Source organism: Narcine bancroftii, chromosome 11, assembly GCF_036971445.1.
Source record: "Narcine bancroftii isolate sNarBan1 chromosome 11, sNarBan1.hap1, whole genome shotgun sequence".
Lineage (NCBI taxonomy): Eukaryota > Metazoa > Chordata > Chondrichthyes > Torpediniformes > Narcinidae > Narcine > Narcine bancroftii.
This window is the reverse complement of record NC_091479.1, coordinates 19,201,141-19,226,332: the sequence shown is the minus strand read 5'-3', so window position 1 is coordinate 19,226,332 and position 25,192 is coordinate 19,201,141. Positions and strand designations below refer to the sequence as shown.

General features: G+C 42.4%; 1 protein-coding gene and 1 long non-coding RNA gene across 2 annotated transcripts in view; one reads left to right on the top strand and one right to left on the bottom strand.

The window, feature by feature from the left end:
* Positions 1-25,192, top strand: part of ptpn9a (protein tyrosine phosphatase non-receptor type 9a) — a 167,161-nt gene that overhangs the window by 37,435 nt on the left and 104,534 nt on the right. The window contains exons 2-3 of the mRNA XM_069902806.1: positions 9,490-9,633; positions 17,287-17,376. Coding sequence (XP_069758907.1) covers positions 9,490-9,633; positions 17,287-17,376 — 234 coding nt within the window. The remainder of the gene's footprint in view (positions 1-9,489; positions 9,634-17,286; positions 17,377-25,192) is intronic.
* Positions 785-25,192, bottom strand: LOC138745596 (uncharacterized). The gene is made up of 4 exons (XR_011346358.1): positions 24,467-25,192; positions 18,525-18,784; positions 2,793-2,947; positions 785-965 (listed from the first exon to the last, which is right to left on the bottom strand). It is a non-coding gene; the product is annotated as an uncharacterized lncRNA (long non-coding RNA).

Genomic DNA, 25,192 nt, shown 5'->3' with positions numbered 1-25,192 from the left:
ATGGTGAACCTCACTGGCTTCCGGGCATTCGGGCTGGAGATCATGTTGACAACACTGAAGAATCGATGCATAATGTGGGTTGGGTGGCGTGGTTAGCTCAGCGCTACTATAACGCCTGCGACCCAGGTTCGATTTTACCACTGTCTGTAACAAGTTGTATGTTCTCCCTGTGTCTGCATATGTTTTCTCTTGGTGCTCCAGTTTCTTCCCAACTTCCAAATACATGCAGGGATGGGAGATTGATTGGGTGCAATTAGGCGGAATGATTTTCATAGACTAGAAGTGCCTTCTACCATTCTGTATTGTTAAAGTGAAAAATAAAAAAATGCAGCAAGTTACAGAACCTCCTGCATCCTTTACATCTCACCCCAAACCTCCCCCACCTTCACTTCCTCTCTTTGACCCTTACAATTCTCTCATCCTCTCCCTTTCTCTCTCTCTTCTCTTTCCCTCACCCCCATCTACCTTTCTCATCTCTCTTCCCCCCTTCACCTTTTAAAGGTTTATAAAATCATGAGGGGCCCTTCACAATCTTCACTCTAGGGTGGGAGAGTCTAAAACTAAAGGCATAGGTTTAAGGTGGAAGAGGCAGATGGAATCAGATGGGACCTGAGTGGGGGGTTTTTCTGCAGAGGGTAACGAGCACGTGAAGTAAATTCCCAGAAGAAGTGGCGGAGGTGGATACATTGGCAACATTTAAGAGGCATTTGGACAGATACACAGACGGGAATGATTTAGAGAAATGAGCTAAAGGCAGTGTAGTGTGAATAAAAGCTCTCACGACTGGAGGGAGAACAAATGCATTTATTAGCTTATAACTGTGGGTAGGGTCTCACAGTAGTCTTCAGAAGGGTTCTGGGTTTAGGCGGGAAACCAGGGTTATAAGTGAGCAGATGGGGGCAGAGCCAGTCATTACCAGTGAATCCCAATTCACTGCATTCACCCCTTCCTGTTGAATTTAGCGTCTGTGAATGAATACAGAGAACATGGGTTCAGAAAAAAAAGTTGACAAATATACAATTATAAAAAATTTACAGATTTAAGCGGTCTGGAGTCTGGAGATCCTGGTGGAGTGCTTTAGCACCAGGGGGCCGTGGACTTGGGTCTCCTGGACCCCTTGTGAAGGAGAAGAGGTGGACAGGCCTCTCTGGTTCAAAGGTGGAGGGAGATGCACTTTCCTCCTGAACCCGATTCCCCCGAGGCCCTGACGGGGGGTGGTGAGAGGGCACCTGAGGCAACGAACCCTCTGTTCTGGCAGGTGCCAGGTCCCTGATGGAGACTGTGTCCTCCCTGCTAACAGGGTACTCCACATAGGCATATGTGGGATCGACGTGGAGCAGTTTCACCCTTTCCACCAGGGGGTTGATCTTGCTTCTCCTCACATCCTCCCTGAGAAGAACTGGACCAGGAGTGGTGAGCCAGATTGGGAGTGTAGTTACCGATGCCGACCTTCTTTCGAAAGTGAATAGGAGCTCGTGAGGAGTAGCGTTGGTCATGGTACATTGTAGCGACCGGATGGAATGGAGTGCCATAGGGAGGACTTCCTGCCAGCATGAGTCTGGACAGCCTTTTTGACTTCAAGGCCAGTTTGACAGCCTTCCACACTGTGGCGTTCTCCTTTTTAACCTGGCTGTTCATCCGGGGGGTTGTAGCTAGTAGTCCTGCTGGACACGATGTTCCTCACCAGCAGGTACTGACATAGCTCATCACTCATAAAGGCTGAGCGCCGGTTTCTATGAATATAGCTGGGATACCTGAATAAGGCGAAAATGGAGTCTAGGGCCTTTATGACTGATGAAGTCAACGTGTCTGGACATGGAATGGTGATCGGGAAGCGGGAGTACTTGTCAATGACAAAGAGGAAGAAGGTGTTCCCGTTCGTGGAGGGGAGAGGTCCCTTAAAATCAACACTGAACTGTTCGAAGGGGCTGGATGACTTGATCAGGTATGCCTTTGCGGGACGGTAGAAGTGCGGCTTGCACTCCGCGCAGACCTGGCAAGACCTGGTCATTTCCCTGATGCCTTCCATGGAGTAGGGCAGATTGCGTGCCTTGACAAAATGAGCCATGCGGGTGACCCCTGGATGGCATAGCTCATTATGCAGAGACCGCAGTTTGGCCGGTGTGTGCAGAGGCACAGCTTCCTCTGGATAAAGGCATCTGGAGGGTCATTAAGGGCTCCTGGCCAATAGGCCATGTCATTATTGTAGGTGGAGAGCTCGATCCTCCACCTAGCAATCTTCTCATTCTTGATTTTTCCCCTCTTGACATTGAACATGAATGTGACCAAGCGCTGGTCAGTGAGGAGCATAAATCTTCTACCAGCCAGCTGGTGCCTCCAGTGCCTTATGACTTCTACAATGGCTTGAGCCTCCTTTTCCACGAATGGGTTCTGGAGCTCATGGCCTTGTAATGTCCACGAAAAAAAATGCAACTGGCCTGCCTGGCTGGTTGAGGGTAACGGCCAGGGCTATGTCCAAAGTGTCGCTTTTCACTTGGAAAGGTACATTCTCGTCCACCGTGTGCATGGCGGCTTTCGCATTGTGGTTCCGGAAGTCGTTAAAAGTCGTTTGGGCTTCAGCTGAGAGGGGGAAATTTGTGGCTTTTAAGAGAGGGCATATTGAGGGAACCACTGGACTTAATATGAGAAAAACCCCAGGCATCTCCTCAAAGCCTTTGTGGTCCTGGGAATGGGGATCTTTAACAGGGGTTACATCTTAGCGGGATTGGGCCCAATGATGCCATTCTCCACCACGTAGCCAAGGATAGCCAGACGTTTAGTCCTGAACTCACACTTTTCAGAATTATAAGTGAGGTTTAGGGGTTTCGCCACATGGATAAAATTATGGACGTTGGCATCATGGTCTTCCAAGGTGTGGCCACAGATCGTGACATTATCAAGAAAGGGGAAGGTAGCCATTCTCGTCCACCATTCTGTCCATCTGCCTCTGGAAGATAGAAATCCCATTAGTAATACTGATAGGAATCCTCTGGAATTGATAGAGACGACCACTAGCCTCAAATGCCATATATGGAAGGACCTCGGAACAGATTGGCAGCTGGTGATAGGCAGCTTTCAGGTCGATGGTTGAATAGACCTGATACTGCGCACTATCATTCACCATGTCTGAAATTCGAGGGAGGGGTTATGTGTCCAGTGTGTACCGATTAATAGTTTGGCTATAGTCAATTGCTAGCCTGGACTTGTTTATCCCTGTTACCACTACCACTTGTGCTCTCCACGGGGTGGTGCTAGGTTCATCCAGCAGACGTGTGTCTCAGACTTTATAAAATCTTGGTCTGCTATACTGTGCTTCCTGGTCTTGGTAGGAATGGGTTTGCAGTCTGAGGACAGATTCGTGAAGAGATGTGAGGGGGAGGGGGGGAGGTCGATATTCAGTGTGGAGAGGTTGCATGTGGGTTCTGATTTTAGGGCTCTCCGTTCTGAACTGTTATAGGGGGGAGGGGACCAGAATACTCCAAGGTCACGCTTTTAAGGTGACACAGGAAGTCCAGACCCAACAACACCAGAGCACACAATTCATCAAGTATATACAAGCGAAATTTACAGAATCCCCTCCCCTTCAAACGACAGATGTACACAATACAATGTTGTTGAACACATGTAGAATGCGAATGAGATTCAAAGAATACGTGATAATTGGAAGGATACATCTTCAGGTTGTATTTTTGCACAGTCCGTGAGCTTATGAAGCTTTCAGTAGAGCCCGTGTCAATTAGGCATTTAGTAGAATGTCCTTCACAGTCACTATGGAGTTGCTGAGCTGATGAAGTCTGTCCTGATCTAGGACCATTGAGGCTAGATCTCCAGAGACTCCATGCTCCTCACTCGAGTGGCCCCCACATTCCTAGGTTGCTCTGCATGAATAAGAAGGCATCGTCCTCGTGGTGCGGCTAGATGGCTGCCCTCTTTCCTCCACCGATGATGATGGCACCGAGTTTGAATTTGGGTTGTGGCAAAATGGCCGCCAAGCCTTTTCATGCCATTTTCTCACTACCACCCTCCGTTGGTGTGTAGCTCAGCAAGTGGGTTCGGGTGAATTCGGGGCAGATGGCTTGGGGCTGGAATGGGATCCGGGAGCGTTGCAGGCTGCGGAATTCCCTCGCCCTTTCTTGCCACATCTGGAACACACTGAGTCTTTTGCCGGGCAACGAGATCGGGGATGCTGGCTCTTGCTGCAGAAAAAAGCCCTCCCTGGCAAGGGAAGCTGCAGCTGTTAGGGCAGGGGTAGTGGGAGCAGCTGGTCCTTAGTAAGGGTCACCTGGGTGAGCGAGCTTGGCCTGTTCTAGCATTTTGGCCAGTTTGATGTGGCTAGTGTTAGGTCTGCTTTGTTCATGAATGAGTGAGACAAACACCAGACTGAGTCGAAATCAGGGTTCTTTGTTCTTTATTACCGGATTGTAACACTTGCGACTAACAATGTTAGTCGGAGAATGCATTCTGCCGTTATCAGCAAAATGGTGATTTTTTATACCCTTGGATACGTGCTTAGAACATCATCATATCATTACTTGTCCAATGACTAAAACTGTTGCTATCCTTTCCCTGCTAGCTTCCTGCCTCTCAATCCATCAATGTCTCTCTTATCTTGTAAGTACAAGGATGCATTCACATCTTGTTACAGCCCTGCCCAGGGTAACTCCTTACACATTCCCATCTCATGATGTTTTACCTTACACTAGCCAGGTCCTTCTTTCCCGACTGAGCAGTCGCTGACTCATGTACCTCGAGCGGACTCCTGCGACTAGAGGGTCCTGGATCTGTTCTTCCTCACGAGCGCGGCTCATAGCCGCTTCGTACCTGTACTTCTTAGCAAGCATCCACTGATCCAGCAGGTAGTCATCGATGGTCTCTTCTGGACACTGGTGACGTAGAGCAAGTCGGTGCCTCGCTAGGACCTCGTTTTTCAACTTCAGGTATCTAACCTTCAACGTCTCGATGACAGCATCATATGTAGAGCAGTTCTTAATGACTGCATACCCTTTTGTTCCTACCCTCGAAACGAGTGCAGACCTCCTGAGTTCATCGATGTGGAAGACATCTTTGGTCACGTTCAGGTAGGCCTGGATATAGTCTAACCAATATATGAACTCCTCAGCCACGTTGGGGTCAGAGGGTGTATCAGTAGCATACCTGGCGTGAGTAGCACTTCCATCGTTAGGGAATAACCTAATAAAATTGTAGCGTGAATAAAAGCTCTCACGACTGGAGGGAGAACAAACCCTTTTATTAGGTTATAATTATGGGTAGGGTCTCATGGTAGTCTTCAGAAGGGTTCTGGGTTTAGGCGGGAAACCAGGGTTATTAGTGAGCAGATGGGGATGGAGCCGGGAGGCAGGGCCAGCCATCAGCGCAACACACGACCAGTGAATCCCAGTTCACTGCACGCAGGCAAATGGGACCAGCTCAGATCAGAATTTAACAGGAAAGTCTGATAAAGCTGAGATTGTACTATAATATACAGTTGTGCTAGAGAAACTGGGCAGGTCACGCAGCATCTAAAGGAAGTAAATAGTAACCAATGTTTTGGGCCTGAGCCCTTCTTCAACCTTGATGAATAACTCAGGCCCAAAATGTTGATTACCCTTTACATCCTAATGATGCTGCGTGGTTTGCTCAGTTTCTTCAGCACTTTTGTGTATAGCTCAGATAGGAATTTAAAAATGTTATATTTAGACATACAGCATGGTAATAGGCCCATCTGGCCCACAGGCCCATGCCCCCGAAATGCACCAATTAACTCACATATTTTTAAAGGGTAGGTGGAAACTGGAGCACCCAGAGGAAACACAAGCAGACACGGAGAAGAATCTTGGTTGGCATAGACATATTGGGCTGAAGGTCTATTTCCATGCTAATATAACTCTTCGACTCATACAAAAATAAGGCAGAATCAGCTGAACATGGCAACTAAAACCAGGCACCTTAAACTATCCTCATTTGACCAGAGACTTTGTTCCTTCTTCATCTCTGGTTACATCCCAGAGTTACTTCTTATCTGTGGAAGTCCCAATTTAATTGAGGGCCCATCTCAGCTCACCACATCGTGAAAACAAATCATTCAAACAAAAAAAATCCCTGTGCCTCGAACTAGAAAGTTGTGGGTTTCTGTTTGCAGTTCAAAACTGAGTTCTCAGTCTCAGTCGTTCCCTTGCTGGGAATGAGGAGGTTGAGCAGAGGTTGTTTCATTGCAGTGTAGGTGGAGGCATGTGCAGATTGGTTTGGAAATGATACAACATGATGAAGTAGTGCAAGCGTTAAGACTTGCTTATGTACGATGGGAAAGTGCTGGGTAAACTTTTCTGATCTGGTGAAAAGTTGCTTGTGTATACACCTCTCTAATACACCTTGGCTTGTTTTCCTTTACATTGTATGCAAGCAGGAATCTTCATTAGTCTTGAAATGAGGTTTATTTTTTAAAATCAGAAGCTTTGTGCCGGACACCACTACAGTCTCTTGGGTTGTAATTTCTTTTCCAACGAGAGCCAAGGTTATATTCAACTTGAAGCCTATGTGTTTGGTTGTCTGCCCAGATGTGATTTGGTGTCTGAAAATACTGTGCACAGCCTCTTCAGATGTTTCTTTATCCAACTCACAAAGCTTGTTGTTGATGACTTCTGAAATGTAAATGGGTGACCAAGTGAAGAATTTTTTGTAGCATTTTTGTCCTGTGTTCCTTTTCATTTGTAATGGTTAAAAGGAAAAGTATGACTGCCAGATGACATGGGCCAAACTCAAGGAAATGGGACTGGGTGAGGTAGACAGCATGGTTGGCATGGACAATTGGGGTTGAGGGTCTGTTTCTGTGCTGAATAACTCGGACTCTATTGATTAACTGATTAATATGTTTAAAACCTTGGGTTTGTTTGAGAACTGAAGGAGAAGTGGGTCTTCTGACATCAGCATTGCTGCAGTTAATTCATGCAGGCTTGAAAATGAACACCTTTGACAAAACAACTTGCACTTATATAGCACCTTTTATGTTAGTAAAATGTCCAATGTTTCTTTGAAACATTATAAAACAAACTTTGACACCAAGGCAATCAGTCAAGTGTATGGTTGAATGGTTAAGGTGCAAAGAGAATTGAACTGGTACAGGGAGGGATTTTTTCAGAGCTTAGACAATTGAAGCTGTGGCTCTCAATGGGGCTGATGCAAGATGGACAATACAAATGATGCTGTAGCTGTGTAAGGGAAATGGGGGAGGGGTTTGATTCCGCAGTCATGAGGGCGCTCTCCAAGTCCCCTGGCTAAAGTTTGAGGTGAAGCTAAGGGCAGTGAGATAACTTAACTACTTGTTTTTTTTAAAATTTTTCACACTATGAACCATATTGACCAAAATACACACAGACATTTCCCTCTTGAATATACACAGTGTCATTTTCTCCCCTTTTTCCCCCCCTCCCTTCCCTCCCTCCCTCACACCCCTCCCCACTCACTCAACGTTCAACCTATATGATACATTAAACCCATTAAACAACGTCGTCACACAATGAAAATAAACAAGAAATTTGTGTCTTCTTCTTTTACACACTGGGTCAGTTCATTTCGTCTTCTTCTCCTTCTGTCATTTTAGGGGGTGGAGGTCCGCGGTAGGACTTCTCTATTGTGTTCCATGTACGGTTCCCAAATTTGTTCGAATACTATGATGTTATTTCTTAAATTATATGTTATTTTTTCCAATGGAATACATTTATTCATTTCTATGTACCATTGCTGTACTCTCAGGCTATCTTCTAATTTCCAGGTTGACATAATACATTTTTTTCTACAGCTAAGGCTATCATAATAAATCTTTTTTGTGCTCCATCCAAATCGAATCCAAGTTCTTTACTTCTTATATTACTTAGAATAAAGATCTCTGGATTTTTTGGTATGTTACTTTTTGTGATTTTATTTAAACCTGGTTTAGATCTTCCCAAAATTTTTCCACTTTCTCACATGCCCAAATTGTATGTACTGTTGTTCCCGTTTCCTTCTTACAGCGAAAACGTCTGTCTGATACTGTTGGGTCCCATTTATTTAACTTTTGGGGCGTGGTGTATAGCCTGTGTAACCAATTATATTGTATCATGCATAACTTCGTGTTTATTGTATTTCTCATAGTTCCGGAGCATAGCTTTATCCATGTTTCATTCTTTATCTTTATGTTTAGATCTTGTTCCCATTTTTGTTTAGGTTTACAGCTTGTTTCTTCTTTCTCCTTTTCTTGCAGTTTGATGTACATGTTTATTAGAATATCTTCCCAAGGATACAATACCTATTTCAATCATTACCAATTCATCTAACAGAGAAATTCTTCAAGGAAATAAAGAAAATAATAAGGAAATTCTTATGGAAAGGGGGGAAACCACTAGATAATTTAACAGAATGGTACAAACAAGGGGGTTTACAGCTACCAAACTTTAAGAATTATTATAGAGCAGCACAATTAAGATACCTATCAGATTTTTATCAAACAAGGGAAAAACCAGATTGGACCAGATTAGAGCTAGATAAAATAGGGGAGAAGGTACCTGAACATATACTATATAAGTGGGATGGAAAGCTGGTGCAACATAGGAATTCACCAGTACTGCACCATCTGCTCAACATTTGGAAGAAGATTCACATGGAAAGGAATAAAATAAATGATCAACTACCAAAATTAATATTGACACAAAATCAACTAATCCCTTTCACAATAGATAACCTTTCCTTTAGAGAATGGGAAAGAAAAGGGATCAAAAGAATAGAAAATTGTTTTTCGGGAAATAAATTATTATCTTTTGAACAAATGAAGGACAAATATGGTATAACTCACGGTACAATGTTTGCATACCACCAACTGAAAACCTACTTGAAGGACTAATTGGGAAGTAGTCTGAGGTTACCAGAAGGAAGCAATTTTGAATATGTGATTACAGACACAACTTAACTACTTACATGCTAATTACTCCAGTGGCCACCTTATGTGCAACTCAAAATGTCCTTCTGTTTTTAGTCATTGTTTACCTGATGGCCATCACTTCTACATGAGCTGTGACAACAATTTTCACACTTCAACATACTTCTGCTTTGTAGAGTTTTCAGGAAACAATATCCATTTGCAAATTTGAAAGTCTCGCAGAGACCCTCAGTTCATGGACAATTGCTGAATATTATATCACTTTCCGCTAACTGAATTGCAGAGGGTGTTTTCTTTTCTCCAGCTATCCAGGAGGATGATTGGTCTTTGCTTAAACCACTGCAAACTTACATTACCAATTGGTGGAGCGATTTTCATATGTGCAAGGAACTATTGGCTTCCTCATTCACCAGTTAGAAATAACATTATTGTCATAAGGTTTCCAAATTCCTGTGTGCATTCACTATGTAAGAAACATAGTGGAATTTAATTTGGCTTTGGTGACTCATTCTAAGTAATGTGTAATTACTTTTTTCTATCACCTACAAAGCTTTGAAAGGAATTGCCTGTCTGTCTTACAGGCCACCAAACAGTTCCTGGAGGAGATCAACAAGTGGACAACTCAACATGGCACGTCTCCCCTTTCCTGGAACACGGCAGTCAAATTCCTCATGGCCAGAAAGTTTGATGTATACCGTGCCATTGAGCTCTTTCATTCATACCGAGTAAGTTGGGAATTAATGCTTGTATGTGTTCATAGAGGGAGGGGGAATATGGATGTATGTAACATTTAGAAGTAGAAGCACTCAATTACAGATTTCTCTTTGTAAGTTATTTAACTGAAACTCTGTAGGGTAGGGCACATTATTTAGTGAAGCACAAAAGACTGCAGACGCTGTGATTATAATAAAAACACCAAAATGCTGGAGGAACTCAGCCGGTCTTGTAGAAAACAAAGATATATTGGTGATGTTTTGGGCCTGAGCCCTTCTTCAAGGAATAAGCGGAATGAACCAGAAGCAGGAAAGCTCAGGATTCAGATAATGTTGGCTAGGGGAGGAATCCAGACCAACAAAAGGTGTTAATCGGATATGATAAGGGGAGAGGTGAGAATTTATCATGTCTGTGGGAAAGAAGATGGAAAAAGGGAGAGACAGACCTGGCCAAGTTGACAGGGGGAAGGAGTGAGGTGGGGGGAGACACTGGTTGGAAAGGCATCTCTATAATTCTTTGAGCCATTTTTAAACAATGCTCCCAGTAAATGTCATCAACAGAGCAAAGGGAGACCCCAGTGAACTATGTTTTAATGCATTATAGAGTTATAATCCATATTATTGATGTACAGTAGCTCTCCTCTTATGCCAATTATCTTACTACTTCAGAGCTAACCATTAGAAGGAACACTGTCAATGCACAACTCTTCCACATCCTGTCCACTGTCACTTCCTTGATTGGCAGCTTGCTAGAAAGGGGAATGAACATTTTGTGTCATCACTCTGCACTCAGTTATGCTTTTTGTTAGTTACCAATAAGGTCTCAAACTTCTTAATCCACTAAATTCAGTTCATTTGATCCAGATTCCTGGAGACATTGTTAGCTTACTTTGGTACCATACTTCCATTTGTCCTTGTTAACCTGTGGCACCTTGGGAGATCGTTTGACATGAGAACCCAATTTTGTTGCCACTCATCATCCTCAAAACCAAACCTTGCAGGCATTTACTGGATGCCAATGTAAAAGAACTGGTAACTCGCTTCCTTGGTGAGGGTCATTGAAGTAATTTATAATATCATGTAAGATCAATTAATTCAACACTTCCCCTCTGTTCAATCTGCTTGCTGGATTCAGTCACCCAGTCATCTAATTCATTTCCTAATATCTGTTTGTTCTGTCAAAGTAAGGATGTACCATGGTTTCTACTTGGTTTTGTCCTCAAATCAGTGAATCTCCCGCCTTCATTTGTTCCTTCTATTCCAGCTACAGTTTTTTTGAGCTTTTAAACCTGAGTTAATTGCTGCTTCATTGAGTCAAACTTGAACATCCTAAATAGTGGACTTATTCCTTTAACATTTGTAACTGTCTTGGAGGGGTTAGCCAGCATGATCATGAGAGACATTTCAAAGAAAATGCAGAGTAAATTCACATAAAACATAAAATTCCATTGCATGTTGAAATTACAACCTCCCCAGTTGACAACGTTTGTATTTTTTATGTATACTTCTCTCTGTTCTAATAGTTTCCAATTCTGCTGATGGTTTGGGAGGAGGGGGGTGAACAAAAGTGAAGGTGCTTAAATTTCTGTGGATTTCAACATCTTTCCATTATCTATGTTTCAGTATGTTGCTGATTGGAATATGTTAACTGCATATTTGAGTTTACTTACTGAGTTGGAAAGATTAGTGCTTTTATCTGTGCAGCGCCTATGTCCTCCTCTGTTTACTGCCCTTCTTGTGAGATCAAGCAGTAGATGAAGGCAAATTGCCTAAAGTCCACTTGGACCAGATCCAAAACATTAAGATCCCACACAGTAATACATAAGCCATGTGCAGAGGAAGAAATTCTTTCCCACAGCTGTTGATAATCCCTCCTTCCCTCCCTTTGCTCTGAATAAAAACACAGTCATGCACTAACAGGACAATATCGCCACAGTCTGTGCAAGTAATTAAAAGCTCCCAAACCCATAGCTGCCAAGTCAGGATTGGGAATAGTATCAGTGAAACCAAGCCAGCCTTTGACATGCATTCTGATTGGGCAGAATTAAGCAGAATTCTCCTCTATTCTACGAAACATTCTCCACTCTCTCCATGGAAACTGACTTCACTGAGTCAGAATATATCTGTGTACCGTCGCGGCCTTTCAAAATCTGTACGCTTCAGGCAAACTTGACTCACCCTTTCTCCTTGCCAAATCCTGCTTCAAGGTTTTGCTGTTGTGTTTACCATGCAGCTCCTCAATGAGACTATGCATGCCTTTTCACATCATTGAGCTACTTTGACTTGGTTGACCAAGTGTTTTATTGCCAACCTTGAATTGTAAATCAGTAGTCAAAACACACGTCCAACTACCTTTCCTTCTGAGGCAGCGTGGTAACATTCTGTGTTGGAGAAGCAGTTCCTCAACTGAGCAGATGTAAATTGCTCCACAAACTCACTTATGTCATGCAATGAAATTTGAAAATGCTTTAAAAATAATATAAAGCAAACAACGTTGGAAGCCATCACAGCAGCACAGAAATGGACCCTTTGTCATATCTGGTCTGTTCTGAACTATTGTTCTGCCCAGTTCCATTGACCTACACTTGACCCATAGCCCTCCATACCCCTGCCCTCCATGTTCCTATCCAAATTTTTCTTAAATGTCAAAATTGAGCCCACATTCACCACTTCAGCTGGCAGCTCATTCCATACTCCCACCACTCTCTGTGTGAAGTTCCCCCTAAACTTTTCCCCTTTCACCCTTAACCCAGGTCCTCCAGTTCTTGTCTCACTGAACGTCAGCAGAAAATATGCCTGAAATAAAAATGGAAAATACAAAAAAAAATTTCAGGTCATTTGTGGAGCTAGAACAAAATGAAGAAATTACATGAGCAAAGTTTGCCTGACTAGGTACTAGATTGTTCCTTCCCCAACACACAGTTTTAATGCCTCCTAAAGTGAAGTGGCTCCCAGATAATGTGAAACAACATCTTAAATTAACTAGAGAAACACAAAGAAAGCAGATGCTGGAATCTTGAACAAACAAAAAATTGCTCAAGGAGCCTTATGTAGGGTTCATGAAGTATCCTGACCCAAAACATCGACTGAGCATAGGCTCCGCTTTGCAGCCTCCATACAGTCTTAACCTCTCTGTTTGATGCCTATAATAGTATTCAATTGCAGGTTAAGAATTGATTGGTTTCAGAAAATGGCAAGATTGTCACGCATCCCGAGTGTCTGAGTGAGTGACCAAAATATAATGAAACACACTTCTTCATTTCTGCTTATTACTTTAGTATTTTTGCACATACCTTGATGAACGGCTCAAGCCCGAAACATAGGTTATGTATCCTTATCTTAACTATATAAAGTACATTGTTTGAGCTGCTGAGTTTCTCCAGGATTGTGATTTTACTTTGGTCAAAAGTGATTGCTGATTTGAGGTAGGAATACCCAGACCTGACAACAGACTCAGGAAAACACACACAATGCTGGAGAAGCTCAGCGGGTCAAACAGTGTCCTTTATGTAGCAAAGGGAAAGATACAGAACAGACATTATGGGCTTCAGACCTTCAAAGTAAGAGAAAATGCTGGCAGGCATCCAAACAAAAGAGTTGGGGGGTGGGGTGGGAAAGCGGGGTGGCAAAGGGAGGAGATGATGGGTGGAGAAAGGAGAAAGGGGACAGCAGCAAATAGGGGGAGGAGGGATGACTGGGTGGGTGGAAGAACTGGAAAGGCAGGAAAGGGAGAGGGGAAAGAAAAGGCAAGCAGGTTTAATGGAATGCAGTAAAGCCAATATTCATGCTATCTGGCTGGAGGGTGCCCAGACAGAAAATAAGGTATTTTTCTTCCAATCTGCGGGTGGTCAGGGTGGGATAATACTCAAGACTATGGACAGACATGTGAGCAGAGAATGCCACAAAGGGATCACTAGGTGCAGTAAATCAGTCCTCTAGTTGTACAAGTGAAGTGTTGCTTCACTTGGGAGGTCTTTTTGGGGCCATGAACTGTGGTGAGAGAGGAAGAATGGTGCAAGTGTTGCACCACCTGCGGGCACAGGAGAAGGTGCCAGAGGTGCAATGGGTGCATGAGGGAATTGCAGAGGGAGTAGTCTCTGCAGAAAGCCAAGATGGGAGGAAAAATGTGGTTTGGTGGTGGGATCCTGTAGTAAGTGCTGGAAATTCCAGTGGATAATGTGTTGGATGTGAGGCTGGTGGGGTGGTCGGTGAAGATGAGTGGGATTCTATGTTTGTTGTGACCGGGGGCAGAGGGGGCCAGGGCAGATGAGCGGGAAATGGAGGTGATGCGGGTGAGGGCTGAGTTGATAGTGATGGAGGGGGAGCCATGTTTGTGGAAGAAGGCAGACATTTTTGAAGATCTGGACTGGAAGACCTCATCTTGGGAACAAAAGGGGCGGAAACGGAGAAATTGAGAGAAGAGGATGGAATCCTTGCAGGAGACAGGGTGTGAGGAAGTGTAGTCCAGGTAGTTGTGGGAGTTGGAGTGTTTGTAGTATATATGCCAGTGGAAAGCATGTCTCCTGAGATGGAGACAGAGAGATTCAGGAAGGGGAGAGTGTTATTGGAGATGGACCAAGTGAGTTTGAGATCAGGATGGAAGTCGGCTACGGGGGCATGAAGCAGCCCCGATGTAGTCGTCAATATACTGGAGGAAGAGTTGAGGGGTCTTGCCTGTGTAGGCTTCCAGCATGAATTGCTCCACAAAGCTCACAAACCGGCAGCTGTAGCTGGGACCCATAGCTACTCCTTTGATTTGGCGGAAGTGAGATGTTAAAGGGGAAGTAGCAAAGTGCTTTCAGACCTTATGTGGGGGGGGGGGGGGGAATAGAGGTATAATGGGATTGGACATCCATCGTGAAGATGAAGTGGTCCGTTTTGGGGAATCTGAAGTCATCGAGGAAATGGAGGGCAAGTGAGGTGTCATGGACCGGGGAGAAAAGATAAGAGTTATGGTAGGATGAAACTAGTTTGGTGGGGCAGGAGCAGGTAGAAACAATGGGTCTGCCTGGATGGTTGGGTTTGTGTATCCTGGGTAGAAGGTAGAAACGGGCAGTGCTGGGTGGGGTGGGAGAGAATAAGATTGGTGGCTGAGATGGGGAAGTGATGAGGTTGGAGATGGTGTTGGAGACAGTGACTTGATGTATAGTGGTGGGGTCAATAGGAGGAAGTGTCTGAGAGCTGTCAACTGGCCAGACCACAACTGCACCGCTCTTGTCTACTGGTTCGATGGTGAGGTTGGTTATTGTTGTGAAAAGAATGAACATCAGAACGTTCTGAGGAAGTGAGATTAGAATACAAGAGGGGGGTGATGAAGTTAAGATGGTTGATGTCTCAGCAGCAGTTGGAAATAAAAAGGTCCAGAGCAGCCAGCTGGCCAGGACCAAGTGTTCAGGAAGAAGAAAAAGGCTTGAAGCAGGAGAAAAGGCCTTTCTCCACACCCTTTCGTCACGGTCATGGAAGTGGAGGTGACGGAAGAAGAGTTCAGTATCGTGGTGGGCGCGGAACTCATTGAGGTGTAGGTGGAGGGAATGAAGGTGAGGCCTCTACTGAGGACTGAGTGTTCCATCTCAGAGAGGGGAAGGTCAGAGGGAATAGAAAAAACCAAGCAGGGGTTAGAGTGAGGATTGGTGTTGTGGACGATGTTGGGGAGGTCCGAGGGTGGAGATGGAAGGTGGGGGAGGTTAGCGGGGGGAGGAAGGGGATTGGTGGGAGAGTGAAGAGGAGGGGGAGGTGGGGAGAGTCAGAAGGGGGTCGGGGGGGAGAGGAAGATAGGGGGAGTAGCCAGAGGGAGAGGGGAAAGAGAAGGTTGGGAAGTTGGGGAGAGAAGAGGGGCATAGAGGGGGAGATGGGATGGAGTAGGGAGAGGTGTAGGAGGATAGGGAAGGAGTAGTGAGTAAGTAAGTGGGATCCAGCAGCGAGATGAAGGTGGTGGAGGTTGGAGGGAGGAGGAGGGGGTGAAGATGGGGAGGACAGACTCAGAATCAGAATTTATTGCCGTGAATGTGTCATGAATGAAATTTATTGTTTCGTGTAGCATCACGGTGCAAATATTGTTATAAAATTACATTTAAAGATAAATAAATTAGTGCAAAAAATAATAACAAGTGAGGTAGTGTCTGTAGTTTATTGTTCATTCAGGAATATGATGTCAGAGGGGAAGAAACTGTCCTTGTGCTGCCGGGTGCTCATCTTCATGCTCCTGTACCTTTTTTCTGATGGTAGCAGAGTAAAAAGGGCATGGCCTAGTGGTCGGGGTCCTTGAGGATAGAGCCCTCACCACTGGACACTGTCCAAGGATATAGATAGCCTCTTGGTAGAAAACTGCCATCAACGGACAGTGCTTCTTGTGATATAGCCCTACACTGGTTTGTCAGTTAGTTCTCTGTGCACCTGTCTGGAGTGAATTTTGAAGCTACAGTCTTGACTTCCTTCAGAGAGCTTCTAACCAAACCTGAGATGATCTTTATTATGACCCTTGATGGATATAGGAAAGATGCAGCTAATTTCATCCCAGAATGCATGTGTACTGCACCTTTCTTTTAATTTTAATTAAAAAAGGCCCTTGTGTCCCTCAAGCCCTTGCTGCCCAAATACACTAATTAATCCTGCATACCCTGTACATTTTTGGAGGGTGGGATGAAATTGGAGCCCCCAGAGGAAACCCAACCGGACGTGAGAATGAACAAATTTTTAGAGACTTTGTTGGATTTGAACCTGGGTCGCTGTGCTGTAATGGTGATGCACTAAACTGCTGTGCTAGGCATGTGCCACCCTGTTAACTCATCAGAATAAGGTGGATTTAGATAAGAGCCATTGAACATCTGCAGAGAGAAATGGCATCACTGACACTTTGGGTCTCATAATTTCTTTCCTTTTTTACTTTGCAATTACTGATATGTCTTCATTCATTCCAGAGATTTCTGTTTTGAGGTTTGGATTTCTACTGCTTGCATTTTTCTGATGTTGCTTGTAGAGTTGGAGAACTTGGGCTTCACTTGCCCGTCTTCAGGTGGAGAATGTAAAGAAGAGGGGAGAAATATAATAAGTGAGCCTAGTGCTTGTAACTGAGTGAAACACGGAAGTCTGCAGATGCTGTGATTGCAGAAAAAATGCACAGGAAAGCTGAAACGTCAGTAATACATCTTTACCTCCTACGGACACTGCGAGACCAGCTGAGTTCCTCCAGCATTTGTGTATTTTTACAAGTGGTTATTCAGGAACTTGCACTGCTTTGTTGGTGTTAGTTATGGTGCAGAAATTATCTATTCATCTTGGAGGAGGAGGCAGAAAGGTTCCTTCTACAGTGGCATTTACACAAAGTGGGATGAAATCTAAATTGTAATTTTTGTTTGGGGGTGCAATCTTAGCCCAATCTTTCTTTTTCATGTCCTACATTATCTCCATGAACTCTGTGCGGATAAGAATACAGTCCATGCTTGATAAGTAATTATTATTTTTGTATCCAAAAACCCAACATGTTAAATTGATGGGGCCATTTCCAAGTGAGTTGCCCTTTCATAATATTCATGGCAACTACAGACTGCACATCATCAGAGAAAGTTGAAAATATTTACGTTTCTTTAAAACTTGGTTTGCTGGAGTGGAGAAGGAATGTCTCCTGTTTTACGAAATAAATGAAATATTTCTTTTACGTCTCTTCAGGAGACAAGGTTGAGAGAGGGGATTGTGAAGTTGAAGCCTCATGAAGAGCCTCTTCGATCTGAGCTGCTGAGCGGAAAATTCACTATCTTGGTAAGGTTGAAAAGGTTTTCAAATGTGTATAATTTCTGCCACAAAGGGTTTTGGTTTGAAACCTCTCCCAATGGTGCAACTTCACCCAGTGAGTTCTTCCAACAGATTGTGTTTCATATCATTTTTGCCCATCCTGAATGATTAGGTAATTGGTGGTGGCATATAAAAATAATGTACAAAGCTGCCCTGTTTTGAGACGAGGCAAGCCCATGTGTTCACGTATTTAATGGCATGAACGTAAACCTAGAAGTTGTTGGGGCCACTGGTCTGGGGATGGTGGGCTAGAAGTCCAAATCGGAAGTGGGAGGTTTGGAGACAGATGGTGATCAGATCAATTTTATTTTGTATTTAACATTAGGTATGCGACTGAGATTTTTGCAAGGATTTGAAGTATTGATTTGACTTCACTGGGTAGTCACAAGAAGTGAGATGAGAATGCTGTGACATTGTACAATTATATGCTTCAGATATGAACAGGGAGTATTGCAAAGTTGATGATTAATGGAAGCCCTGGGCTATAAATTACATTATTTAGCTAGTAAATCGGGCAGGGCAATGGAAGATGGAATCTAATTCTGATAAGTGTGAGCTGTTGCACTTTGCGGTATCTAATAAGGGTTGGATATATGCTATGTTATCGGGTCCTTCGGAAGAACAAAGATGTGTTCATCCAAAGGTCATTGAAAATGTTAGTGCAGGTAGATAAGGTGGTGAAGAAGACATTCCAGATGCATGCCTTCATTATTCAATACATAGATTATAAGAGCAAGGAGATGGTGGTACAACTTAGGTTAGGATACACCTGGAATATTGTACACTGTTCGTTTTGTCACATTAGAGAAGAACTTGATTGGAGTGGAGAGGAAGAGCTTCATCAGGATGTTGCTTGCAATGGAATGTTCACTTATGAGGAGAGACTGGATAGTCTGGGTTTCTTTCCTTTGGGGAAAAAATTGGGAGGCATAAAGGGTGTAAGACCAAGGGCATTGGTTTAGGGGAGGGGTCCCAAACCTTTTAGACCATCTACTCCTTCATAGGATATTTGATCCCACATCGATCCCCAGGCATGAAATCCCAGTGCTGGGGGGAATGGCGTGGGGTGGTGGTGGTGTGGGGAGAGTGCTACCAAAAGTACAAAGAACACTTACATCTTTCTTCTATGCTCAGTCCGTCCTCCTGTTCACTCTCAACGTATTCAAAGGCCGAAGCCAAATACAACATGGCAGCCACCAAGACCCACTCTCGAGAGGTTGGCCACTGCTATAGGTGCTATTCCCCTGCTTTCCACGGCAAAAGTTCAAAGGGGTCACTATCGACCACTTTGGAGACCCCTGGTTTAGTGTGAAGTGCAAGAGGTTTGGAAAGGATCTGAGGAATAATTTTTTTTCTTCCAAAGAGTGGTTGGAATCTGAAAATGAAACAGAAAAGGTTACACACACAACTTTTGAAAAGAACTTGATTCACTAAAGCATAGTTGGCTATGGACCAATTGCTTGTAAATGGGGGTCAGAATAGATAAGTCAAAAAAACTGCAGATCAAAAGTCAAAGCTGAAAATGCTCAGTACATCTGGCTGCATCTGCAGGAAGAGATTTAGGTTAAAGTCTCGATGTAAGAGCTTCATGGTATTAGGCCGTCATTGGATATATTTAGAGCAGAGATTGATAGGGTATTGATTAGTAAGAGTGCAAAAGGTTAGTGGGAGAAGGCAGGAGAATAAGGTTGAGAGGAAAAATGCATCAGTGATGAATTGAATGACAGGCGCTGAGCTCTAACATCCTATGATCCTATATTAGGTGTTTGATGTTCACCATGGACATGGTGAACCAAAGGGCAAAATTCCTTGATGAAGTAGAATGCTAAGATAAATCCCATAGAACATTACAGCATAGGCCTTTTGGCCCTTCTCATTTGTGTCAAACTATTATTCTGCCTTGTCCCATTGATTTGTACCCAGTCCATATCCCTCCCATCCATGTGCCTATCAATATTTTTCTTAAAATATTACAAATTGAGACTGCATTGACCACTTCATCTGACAGTTCATTCCATACTTCCACCATTCTCAATTTGAAGAAATTCCCCCCAACGTTCTGCTTAAATTCCCTTTCTCCGTTAACCCAAGTCCTCTGATTTATATCTCACCTAAACCTCAGTGGAAAAAGCCTATTTGCATTTACTCTGTACTCTTCATAATTTTGTATACATCTATCAAATCTCTCTTCAAATCAAACTGGGTAATTCTAATCAGGATTCAGCTTTTTTTAAAAAATTCGGAGTAGAACTACTACTGCCCTTGAACCTCACCAAAGGGTCTTCACGAGGATGAGAAATGAGGAGCCATGGATATAATTAAAAGTGAAATACTATTCTCCAAGGTTTCTGCCAAACATCTTACACAGTTACAAAGGGCAGATCAGCAGAATACAATTCAGACTTAGAAGGGATGACTCTATAATGAAGAACATTGCCTGGTTTTGCCACAGGCTGAATTTTATTTTCTATTTGCTTCCATGAAAAAGGGTACTGATATGATTGATGTTGATTCTCTGTTATCCATTTCTTTGCTAAGTTCAAATTTCAGATTTATTGTTAAGACATCACATGCAACTCAAAAAATTTTTTTCCTGCGGGCCAGGCAGATTTTCTACTTATCGGTAGTGCAAAAAAACCTGTGCGTGATGCCAACTCGAGAAAAGATACGGATGCAAAAGTAAATGTCACCTCCATCCCACACAATGATGCAGCCAGACAGGGTCTTCTCAACTGTGCTCCTGGAAAAGATGTTAAGATGGGGGCCATAGCCTTTCCCTCCTCAGCTCCTTAGGAAGTGTATGTGCCACTCTCCCCTTTAGCCATGATGGAACAGTTGATGTGTAGTCTACTTCCATCCTCCTGAAGCCCACAATTATCTCCTTTGTCTTGTCTATGTTGAGACTCAGGTTATTATTCTTGCACCATTTTATGAGCCTTTCAACCTCCACTCTGTGATGCCACTCATCATTAATGACTCATTTGAATGACTCACATTGACCATTTCAGCTAAACAAGAAATTGACATTTTAGGCCAGAGTCCTTCCCAAAACTTTGATTGTCTTTTGCTGTGTGACCTACCATTTCAGTTTTCCTTTTGTTTTGGGAACAAGTACTCTTTCTTCTAAGGGCATTATTGGGACTGTCTCTGTGTCTAAGGTGTTTGTAAGCCTATTTTCTTTTTGCTTGGCCTTGAAGGCCAAGGTTGTTGGCAGGAATACTCTGTCCCTTCACCCCTTTATTCAGGGAAATTATTTGCCTTCATTTACATATTTCCACACATTTTTACCATCTTTATTAAGGATTGGGGAATCAAAGCATTGTGTCACAAATCTCGTTCATCGTTACTGTGCCACCTACTGGACGGTTAGTGCAATGTTTTCCAGCGCCAGCAGCCTGGATTCAAATCCAGTGCTGTCTGTAAGGAATTTGTACGTCCTACCCGTCCGTATTTGTGTGGGATTCCACTCACCCTCCAAAATGTAAGGGGCTTGTGGGCCAGAAGGACCTGTTACTGTATTGGATGTCTAAACTGTTTTCATACTCAAATATGCACTTGAGTTAAGGTTGGTAATAAAAGTGAAGACAAGCGATTTTATCGAGAGCATTCGTTTTCCATTCAGTCGGGTCCATAACGTATCTTGTGAAAGTACATTCTGTGTGTACATAACTTTTGTTTTGGGTCACCTTATCAACGAAACATCAGATAAGAATGTTTGAGCTCTACAATTGAAAATGAGTGTGGTGGAGGTGGCTGTAGGATGGGGGATATTGACAGTAACATGGAAATCATGTGCACCATTGCCTAAAACGAACATCATTTGCTATGCTCCAAAAATAAATGTTCCGTCATCTGTCAAAGACTGTGATGAGCACAGTGTTTGTAGTACCACCTGAGGTTTACATTTCCAACATGGGGGTACCCTTGGGATGGGTGTAAAATTTCTGTTTAAATTGGGCTTCAGCTTCACCACAGACACATGGGCCAAAGGGCAATTACCTCTGCTGAATTGTTCTATGCTATACAAGTTCTGTAGTTCGGTTAGTTAACCTGACCAGGGTCTTTGACGATCACGCAATTATTGGCTTAGTAAAGGAAGCCAGGAATGGCAGACCAAAACCTTATAAGAAAATGCTACCAAGAACCCAGTAACCCAGTATCTGGCCTGGTTGAAGCTTCTGGCTCTTTATCAAACTGTAATCACAGGGATTCGGTAACTAATGGGCAGGTGCAGAGACTCGGACAGATTCGGACAATATCCCCCAACCTACAGCCAGCACCACCACACTCATTTTCAATTGTGAAGCTCAAACATTCTTATTTGATGTTTAGTTGATAAGGTGACCCAAAAAAAAAGGTTATGTACACACAGAATGTACTTGCAGATTCAGAAAAATGTGTATTCTGTACTAAACAGCAGAAATCTGATTACTTTCATAAACTTCATATAAAAATGTGGAAACTCGGTTTTCCCAAATATGATCTTGACAGTGTCAGAGAAGTCCTGGAAGGGGGCGTCAGGGATTTGCCACTCGAGTGACCCTGTTGCTGGTAAGAGGTTGGGCCTTTCATCACAAAGCCGTAGTCCTGAGAGCCACTTGGCCGCAGGAGGTCACGAATCAGTGGTGGGCATGAGGCCCAGTCTTCCCAAATACCACTTGGGTTGATAGTTATCTGACCAATCAATTCAACAGATGAGCTGAGCAGCATCAATTGTTTTTAATGTGGATTAATATAGGAGATTGTAAAGTATGAAATTATAAATAGTTACTTAAAGGGATATCTATTAACGGAAAAGGAAAGATTTTAACAATTATTGAAGAATAATTTTCTTTCACTGAGTCCAATGCTTTTCAATATTTGAAGGAAAATCGAACAGGTTAAACTGAGTTGTTCTCAGTCTTTTTTTGATGACTAATGAAAACCACATTTGTAATTTGAGGAACTGGTTTGGAAATCAGCTTTGACAGGCAATTGCTGAAATGTTACTGAACTATATAATTGGTTTAGATAAATGGAAAGACAAATAAAGGATAAAAAAGAACAGTACAAATCAAAATACAGTGAACAAATGCAAGGAAGAGGCATTCTTTCTGATAGAAAACAAGCAATGAAAGAAGCTTGATGTTGGGTCAACAGTGGTATTAAAATTGCTGAAAATTAAACATTATCGCCTAATGATTGGGATTAAGTTAAGATGTTGAGTTCTTTCCTGTCCAGATTCTGCAAGTGTGGAAACTGAAAATATTTGAAAATCTTTATTGGTGTTGCTGAGTACAGACTTTGATTTTTAAAAAAAATCTTAAATACATGTTTGGAAAAAATTGTTTCTGTTCTGGACACTTTAAAATAATGAATGAAAACACAACTGACCTTTCAAACACTGAATACTGAACTCCATTTTCAGTTACAGGTTAGTTAAAGTGCCTTGTTTATTTTACCTGATTATTTTCAGTTACTACTTGTTTTTTTTGTGAAAGGTCAGGTGCTAGCTAGGAGGGGAAGTGGAAATAAGCTCATAATAAAGTAAAATATATGAAACTGAAATCAGAACTGGAGTGGGTCATCTGGCCCATCAAGCCTGCTTCGCCACTGAGTAAGATCATGGTTGGTTTGGCCGAGGACTCAGCTCCTCCTGTATGGCTTTTCTCCACAACCCTTAATTCCCTGACCAAACTGTGTCTTAATTATATTTAATGAAGCAGTGAATTCAACAAGATTCTCTGGGAAAAGCATTTCCTCCTCATCTCTGTCCTGAAGCTACTCCCCTCATTCTAGTTTTGTGTGATTTTAGTTGGACCCTTCAGTGATAGCTTTTTTTGAAATAGGAATTCACAGAAAAAAATACAACTGAACTGTATAATGTTCAGCTATGACTTTTTTTGAACAATTAGCAAAAAAAGCCCTACTTTGATGAAAGGCTCAAACCCAAAGCATTAGTTTTATATCTTTGCCTCCTGTAGATGTGCAGTAGTTTCTCCAGCACTTAACGCGCATTTGCCTGTCTATATTTGTCAGTTTCAGGCTGAGTTTATACTCCGACCGAGTGAAGTTTGTCTGGGGTGGTTCTGGGGTGTATTGGTAGATGTTAGCAACTGCAGGCCTTTTTGTTTTGAAATTTATTTATAGTATCTCCATACATTCATTTCAAATTGACTTAGTATAATATTACATAATAGATACTAAATAATTTTCAAATTTTCACCCCCCCCCCCACCTCCCCTAACCCCTTAGGAAACCACCTTGTGGTGGTTAATTCCCAAAAACCCAAATGGGTGTGGTATAAACCACAAGTGGCATATGACTTTCGGGAGAGAAGTACCACTCCCTTCCCCCCCCCCCCCCCCCAGGCAGAGAAAATACACGTATAAACCGAAAAATCATCATTTCTTATATCCATAAAACCCCGGTCCATCAATTTATCCAATCTTATTCATAAACTCTTTTTTTTGAAAATCCAAACTTGATATTAAATTTTGCACCCTTTCCACCCTCCCAACACTGAGTTAATGTTTACAATCAATAAAAGCTTTTTTAAAAATTTTTTTTTCAAATCTTCCTGAATTTCATCCACTGAATTAAAACACCTCTGAACATCCCAGTTCAACACCGAATCTTCCATTCTTCTCAGTCTCAAGTTGAATTTGTAGCTTACTTTCAAAAAAAGTTTTTTCAAATCTTTTAAAATTTTCTTGAACATAATTCCTTCGGTCTTGATCTTCTAAAGCATCAATGTTATTCATAAGTTCTTTCTTCTATGTTTCCCAATTTAATATCAAATTTTACACTTTGTCAGTCTTCTCAATGTTAAGTTGAAAGTATTGTTTATTTTCAAGAAAAACTTATTCAAAATTTTTAACTCTTCTTGGACATTGCTCCTTCGACTTTAATTTTATAAATCATCAATCTTGTTCATAGTTTCTTTCTACTGAGTTTCCAAATTTAATAAAGTTTCCATTTTTTCCAATTTTCTCAATATTAAACTGATCTTGTTGTTTCGTTTAAAAAAAACCTTTTCAAAACTATTAAAATCTGTTTGCAGTGTATGCATACTCACAGATAATAAATTCACTCTTCCAATATTCCATCCAAAAAAAAATCACCGATAAACCTTATTGCAGGTCAAGGAGTTCCATATATATGTTTATCTTCAGAAAATATTTCAAATCAACATTCGTCGCCATCTTTCAAAAAGGAGTCCGAAATCAACTTTAATAAGTTCTGTTCTTGAGAAAATTCCAGCACCAACTCCGGCTCTGTCTGGGCAAATAGGTCAAATTTCTTCCAAAGTCAAAGAATGTAACTTTGTTCTGTATTTATAGATAATAAGTTCATCCTTCCGATATTCCATCCAAAAAAAATCACTAATAAACTTTAATGTTATCTGGATTTTTAAAACTCACGGGCAACCAATGCCAATTACTGCAATTTATCTTCATAAAACATTTCAAATCAATATTCATCACCATCTTTCAGAGGGGTGTCCAAGGCCAGCTTATCCGACAGTCCAATTAATGAGCTCCGTTCTTAAGAAGATTCCAGCCTTGACTCCGTGGTTCTGTCTGGGCAAGTAGGCCGAGTTTCTTCCAAAGTCGGAGAGTGTAGTTTTGTTCTGTATTTGAACTCTATTTTCCTTAATCTTTGTTGCCATTTTAAACTAAAAACAATTGATAAACAAAACAAAGACTTTTAACAGAAAAGAAATATTCTTAAAACGGGTATTTATATAACTGCCTGGGGGAGACCGGGAAGGCACGTCCGCTCCCTACGCCATCTTGCCACG